Source organism: Alligator sinensis, unplaced genomic scaffold (genome assembly GCF_000455745.1).
Source record: "Alligator sinensis unplaced genomic scaffold, ASM45574v1 scaffold647_2, whole genome shotgun sequence".
Taxonomy (NCBI): Eukaryota; Metazoa; Chordata; order Crocodylia; family Alligatoridae; genus Alligator; species Alligator sinensis.
The window spans coordinates 4,259,724-4,266,481 of NW_005841832.1; the positions used below are offsets into that span (position 1 = coordinate 4,259,724).

A 6,758-nucleotide genomic window follows, 5' to 3' on the forward strand; every position below is an offset into this window, starting at 1 on the left:
CTCCCCTCCCGAAAGGTGTCCACACCTGGACCTCATCCTGAGGATGATGGACCACAAGGGCATAGGCCAGTGCATCCTCTGACAGGCTGTTGAAGTTGGCCTGCTCCAGAATAGGCTCCAGGGCAGCCAACACCTGCTGCTCGTTCTCCAGGCGCTGGGCATCTGTCAATGACCATTCCTGTAGTGTGTCCCGGTCTGGATTAATGGGGTCATACAGAGCCTGGGCAGGAGGAGAAGGCCATGTCCATGGGTGAACAACCATTAGCACATCCAGCCACAGGGTCCCAGGGTACCATGCCTGTGAAGGGATCCTCCCCCAGCACCAAGATGCAGCCACCTCTGGAGCAGAGCACAGAGGCGGTTAACCACACACAGTGACAATACAGTATGCAGTGACGCTGTTATCAACACACAGGGATACTGCATTACACTTAAATAAAGAAAAGCGTGGCATGAAAGGGAAAGCAAAGGAGGAAAAATGGAGCCTCCAAGGCTGAGACATGGCCCGTGCCAGCACTGGTCAAACATCCAGCTCCTAGGAAAAGAGCCAGAGGATAAGATGTGGCAAGTGATCCGCCCTGACACTGAGCAAGCCTTACCAGGCCCCCATTCCCCTCCTGGCAGCACAGTACCCCTGCTGTGCCCCACACCCTCAGCACAGCCCCTTCTGCCAAACCCCTGCCCTCTCCCTGTAGCACGGCTCCCCTGCTGAGCCCCTACCATGCTTACCATAGCCCCCTGGCAGCGCAATGGGTTTAGTCCGTCTCACAATCCAGACTCAGCCTGGCTAATATTCCCGACCTCCCTAAGGCACCCAGTGTCCATGGGGACCCCCAGGAAAGGAGGAGATGTGGGAGGGAGGGCCACATTACCTGCAAATGCCCCATGACAGAGTGGTAGTGATGCAGCAGAGAGGAGTCCACACGAGCCACAAAGGACAGAAATGAGGCACGATCAGCATCAGTAGAGTGGAATTCCTGAGGGATGGAGACAGACAGGTGTTCAGCATGATACAACTCAGCCACGTGCCCCAACCTGGAGCTCCATACACTTCTGCCCCCTACCAGGTGCAACGGCCTTCTACTATATTGCAACCACCTCTGGTTGGGGAGAACGTTTATACAGGAACCCCCTTGCTGAGATGCAGTTGTTTCAGGGGTGGAGCACACCAAAACTCCTAAGGGACTATCCCTGTACCGACTCCTTCCCCTGTTTCCTGTCAGTCTCCGCTTCCGCTGCCCCTGCTGCATGTTCTCCAAACCCAACCTGAGGTTAGGTTAAACCATACCTTAAGCAGTGTGCTGACCAGCTGCCCTTTCGAGAAGGGGATGAAACGCTCTTGATATTGCTCTGCCCATCCCTGGGGCTCTGTGGGCTTCCTCATCCTTCGGTATTCTGCCATCTTGGTAGCCAGGGAAGCCACACCACGGCAGGGTGGCCCCAGCACACCCATGCCCAAGGCAGCCCGTGCCATGCACAGCATCCTGCAAAGGGGCAGAGGGGGAAGCGTCAGCTGCCATGCCCTATAGGAAGAAACAGGGAGCCCCACATCCATGGCTGCTCTGTGGCCACCACAAGGCCACTCCTGGAGTGACTGCCCTATTGCCAATAAGATTAATACATGTGCACATCCATGTGGCATCGAGTTTCTTACAGGGGAAAAGCCCATGTCCCAGTCCCAGCTTCTGAACCAGCCAGTGCCCCTGACCTGGGGCCAGATCCGGGCTAGCACCCCCCCAAAGGGGAAAGACCCCTGCCCCAACCCTGCACCCCAAGCCAGTCAGTTCCTCCTCCCCAGGGCCAGACTGAACCCAGTGTCACCTAGAGGGAGAGATCCCATATCCAGTCCCCTGCCCCTTGGTAGCCATTTTCCCCGCCAGCAAGAGCATGTTTCTTTGCTGCATCCATCCCCAAGCCTTGGCTCTTGGGAGACATTTAAGATTTCTCCATGGCACTATCAATCCAATCCATTACCCCAAACAGCAAGGGAGGAACCTAATGGCTGTGATGCAGCTTCCTCGGAGTTCACTGGTCATGGCTTGGCAAAGGTAAAATTGTCTTGGCCGCAGTGCATATTTCAAAGGTCCCCAGCCACAGCATGGCAGCAGTGTCTTGGCAGGAGTTCAAAGGTCACCAGCCACAGCATGGCAGCAGTGTCTTGGCAGCAAGGCAGAGGTCAAAGTGCACCAGAGCACCAGGGTGAGCAGTAGAGATGGCTTGACTGCAGTGCAAAGGTCAAGGTCACTCAGTGTTGCCCTCATCCAGACTTGCCATTATACGGGCCTCTGGACCCCAAAGTGTGGGCCTCTTCAGCATGACACGCCCATCAATAACAATCTTGTGGAACTTCTTAATAGGAAATGACGGATCTGCCTGGAATCAGGGGTTAAAACAGCCCAAACTGAAAGAAACTCCCGTGTAAAAAAATCCTAACCTTAAGCAAAGCTGTTGACATTGAGCATCTGCGCATGCGCAGTAGAACCCTCTTCCACCTCCTCCCCTTTCCCTCCCGTCCCTTTCCAGTTTGCACATGCGCATTCGCCGCGCTTTAACCCCCACACTTTCCAGCGCACGGCCGGCTCAAGCGGCGCGTGAGCAGTAGGGTTTTTTTTCACCCCGTGTGGTTTGTCCGCCCGCGCGGCTGATTTAAATGTCGCGCGCGCTGTCGCCCGCCGCCGCCGCCCTCCCCCCCACCCTGGCAAGAAGCGAGTATAACCGTCGCGTGGGCGTGGCCTTATCCTAGCCACTCAGGCGTCGAGCTTCTCACTCCCTCCCTCCTCCCTTCCCCCTCCCATCTGAGTTGTGGGGGTGTGGCGTGTTCGTGAAGGGAAAAGGCGGGAAAAGGGGGCTGAGGAGAGACTCTGAGAGGGGTTAAGGGGAGGTGAGGGGGGAGCTGGTCTATGAAGGGGGACACGGGAGGGCAGACCCAGAAGCCTTCCTGAGCTCCAATTAAACCCCCTCCAGGGGCCCTCTGGAGAGGGTGTGAGGAGGAAACACAGCTAGAGTTGTGCTGAGCCCTTTATGGTCATGAGGGATCAAAGACACATATGGTCAGAGAGGGATCGAAAGGCTCAGCTGTGGTCACAGTCCCCCTAGTGTCGGTGCTAGGAGATGAGGAAGTCATGCCAAATGCCTCTTCAGTGTCAGAGAATTGTCTTGGGATTGAACTAGTCACATCAACCCTGCTAATGATGGTGGGAGAGGTCTGAGGAAAGTGTCCCCTTTCTGCTGCCATCAGGGCTAGCCAAGCTGAGATGGTCACATGAACCTTAGCCTAAACTTTCGTGAGCCTGAGACTCTGAAGTAAACTGAGGTTCACAAAAGCTTATGCTGTTCAGACTAGACTTCAGACCAACACAGCTAACTAGCTTTCTCTGCACATGAACCTTGACATAGTTACCTGTCTGCAACCAGTCACAGAAATCAGGGATACCTAGAGGGTGAAATTCATGTCATATTAACTCTACTGCAGTAATGCCTGGATGCAAGGGCCTAGAGTCTGCATCATATCAAATCCAGGGCAGGGTTATTCAGATGTGGGTGAGGGGAAAGCCAGGATTACATTAACTCCGTCCCAATGAACTGGGGAAAGGTAGTTAGCAGTGTTAGTCTGATGACATGCAGAAGGCAAGGCAGGGTGACATCTTGGAGACTAACTGGAGAAGCATAAGCTTTCAGTGTTGCCAACTCTTGTGATTTTTGGCATTGATATAAATATAAATATATAAAAAAGAAAAAGCTAAGTTTTTCATATTCCCAAAGCATAGACTTTAAGAACAACACCAGAAATCATGAGCTCTGGCAATAATGAGCTTTTGTAGATACCTATCATGAATGGACCATCTGGCACAGGAGGTTGTCACCTTTGAAAACTTTTGCTTCTCTGAACCAGTAAGTCTCCAAGGTGCCACCCTGCTCTGCCTTAGGGGAAGTGGGGCTGGTAAGAAGATGGGGCCCTCTGGGAGGGATGGAGTTGAGCAGGCGGACAGAAGCACACCTTGTGGTAACACCAGGCAACTGAATGCACTCCTCTGAAAACCAGCCTCTCTGTTCTGAGCCCAGTTCCCTTTAAGTAGGCTTGCAGCATATCTCACATGACTGCCTTGCCAAACCTCAGCCTCTGTCCAGACCTGACTGCTTCTAATATCTTGCCTGTTTCTTTCCTTCCCTTACGCACTCTAAAGTCTGTTTTCCCCTGGGGACGTGGTAAAAGGACAACAGCAGGATGAAGCAAGGGGGCTCCTTTCTGCAGAATCTCTTGGAGAACAACGTGGTCCAGTTCCTGAAAAAACCTCATGCCATTGCTAGGATACTTGCTGGGGTGAGAGAAACCAAGAGAAATAAGCCACTTACCCCTAAGTCAGTGGGGCCAACCTTTTTGGCAGGCATGTCACAAATTAAGCCTCGTGCCCTCCCTGACTGCCACTTTGATTCCCTTCCCCTGCCTGACCTACTGCTATGCTTTCTGCCCCTGCACTAGGCTGATCTGCTTCCTGCTCCCTGTCCCATGCTCCTCACCCAATTTGCTACTTTGCTTTCTTTTCCATGCCCTATCTGCTGCTATGCTGCTTGCCCCCTTCTTGATCTACCATGTGCAACACACAGAAGCTGCCCGTGCCACTTGTGACACACATGCAACAGGTTGGCTACCCCTGCTCTAAGTATCATCTGCATTACATAGGCAGAGGCCACCTTGCTACTAGCACTAGATGGAGGAAATCTAGTGCTGATAAGAAGTGTGTGATATAAGCAAAAAATATAAACATTGACCTGACAATAAGGACCAAAAACCCCAGTAAAGGTTTAGCCACTTTGTGCTGGGCACTGTACAAGCTCAGATAGAGCCCTGGAGAGCTGACAAACTGATGTCCTCTATTCACAGGACAGGTATGAGCAAATTACATGCCCCCCACCCTTGCTTTCCCGTTCTGTAGGAAACAAGGTGCGGGAGAATATAAATACCACAGAGTAATGAACCTGTTCAGAGTTTGGTTCAAGCTCAGGGCAGAGCATCTGGTCTCTCCATATTTCATCCAAGGCAGCCCAACCCACCTGTTGCCATAATGACATTTTTTTTTCCCCCATTGATTTATCAGCTAGCAATTTATTCCCCCAGCCTCGTTAATCTTTGCTCACTCCCAGTGATGCAAGTGTCACTCCAGGTATGCAGGGCTGGAAATTATAATTAATAATCATTCATTGTTTGTACCACAAAAGGGCCTTGAGGCCCCAAAACATGCTGCAAAGCTTTTGGGAGGTGAGAACTGTTTCTCAGTCTTTAAACAGACAAGACAGGATCATTATCCCCATCTTCCAGGCTGGCACAGCTATACACACCAGCTTGCCCTAAGTCTCCCAGAGCCTAGAACTGATCTTAGATCTACTGTTTTTCAGTCTGCTGCCGTAAACTCTCATTCATGATAGCATGGCCTGGTCTTTACTGCTACAGAGTGCAGGTACCCCAAGAGTTCCTGATTTATAAAACACAGATTTTCCTGCCCAGGGAACAGTCTTTTGGCCTCATACATGGCCCCGAGTAAGCTGAAGTACATCCGAGTTGATTATTATTGTTTATCAAGTGGCTGTGGCTGATCAGATAAGGTATTTTGTAACAGCTTCCAGAGGCATGAATTCAGGTCTCACTCTGAACTCATGATGAAGGCTACTCCCAGTTGACCTAGCTATAAATCGATACCTGGCCATTTGAGCTGAGGTGTTGGGGGCAGCTGGAGATGCATCATTGGCTAGGGAAAATGACTGCCCTAACCTTGGTCCACTAAGCTCAAGCAGGCCTTTGGCCTTTTGGAAAGTGTGAACAAGAACCCCATTTTGGACAAGCACAGAACATAAAAGCAGTCTCTGCCCAACAGATTGAGTGCTCTGCACCTTATGGGTGTATCTAGACAAGCACAGTTGTGCAGTGTGTGGCAATACCACTAAGTCTGGTGTTCTCCGTGCTGCAAGGTTGTGCTGACTGAGTGTGTAATGCACCGGGGTTTTTGTCCACAGATGTTTTGGACCCCTGGATGTCCAGGGGTCCAACAAACAAACAAACAAACAAACAAAAAAAACGCCCCCCCCCCCCCCCAAAAAAAAAAAAAAAAAAAACCAGGGGGGGCAGACAGAACAACACATGCTCAGCCAGCACGTGCTGCTGAAAAGCAGAGCTGGGCCAGCCGGAGCTGTGCTCTGCTGCTGGCCAGGTTCCGCTCGGCAGAATTGCTGCGGCTGCAGCCCCTGGAAGACCTCAGGTAAAGCTGCTGGGGTCAGCTGGCCCAAGCATCCCATACCCCACCCAGGGTAATTAGCTGCATGCCAAAGCGTGTGTGGCATGGGTGTTCCCTGGAGGCAAGTAGCAGCAGCATAAGGTGCACTGCCACTATTTGTCCACAGGGAATCAAACATCCATGTACGTCTGGACGCACCCTATGAAATTAATCAGGCAAGTTACTTAAGTACCCTCCTAAGAGTTGGGGCCCCATTGTGTTGAGTGCAGTACAGAGTTGTCCCAGAGATCTTACAGCAGAGGAGCTGGCAAGGCAGCCATTTTAATCAGCTCGTGCCTCATCTGTGCATAATTGGCATTGTCTAAAACACCATTAACAATTTTCACCTCTACTATCACAGCTCTTCTCTCTGATTATCTTTGCTTCCCTGATGACTGATGGCTATGAGAACCTGACAGCTTTGTCCCAGCTGCACTGCGTGCTGAACGACAATAGGGCAGCCTGCAGCTATGCCATTGTGGCTGGGGGGCC

At 51.7% G+C, this 6,758-nt stretch overlaps 2 protein-coding genes across 6 annotated transcripts in view; one reads left to right on the forward strand and one right to left on the reverse strand.

The window, feature by feature from the left end:
* The window catches only part of TMEM143 (transmembrane protein 143), a 6,353-nt gene extending 3,800 nt beyond the window's left edge, over positions 1-2,553 (reverse strand). Inside the window, exons 1-5 of one of the 5 annotated variants that reach the window (XM_006014969.3) lie at positions 2,120-2,465; positions 1,996-2,073; positions 1,289-1,484; positions 873-977; positions 26-220 (exon numbers count right to left, since the gene is read on the reverse strand). In XM_006014969.3, coding sequence (XP_006015031.1) covers positions 26-220; positions 873-977; positions 1,289-1,484; positions 1,996-2,036 — 537 coding nt within the window. In that variant the 5' untranslated portion in view covers positions 2,037-2,073; positions 2,120-2,465. Of the gene's footprint in view, positions 1-25; positions 221-872; positions 978-1,288; positions 1,524-1,974; positions 2,074-2,119 lie in introns of all 5 variants that reach the window. The other 4 variants (XM_006014971.3, XM_014517408.2, XM_006014970.3 and 1 more) reach the window with 4 other exon arrangements.
* SYNGR4 (synaptogyrin 4) overlaps positions 2,540-6,758 on the forward strand; it is a 9,644-nt gene continuing 5,425 nt past the window's right edge. Inside the window, 4 exon segments of the mRNA XM_025196993.1 lie at positions 2,540-2,591; positions 4,185-4,321; positions 6,628-6,752; positions 6,754-6,758. The exon segment at positions 6,754-6,758 is cut by the window's right edge and continues 93 nt beyond it. Coding sequence (XP_025052778.1) covers positions 4,226-4,321; positions 6,628-6,752; positions 6,754-6,758 — 226 coding nt within the window. The 5' untranslated portion in view covers positions 2,540-2,591; positions 4,185-4,225.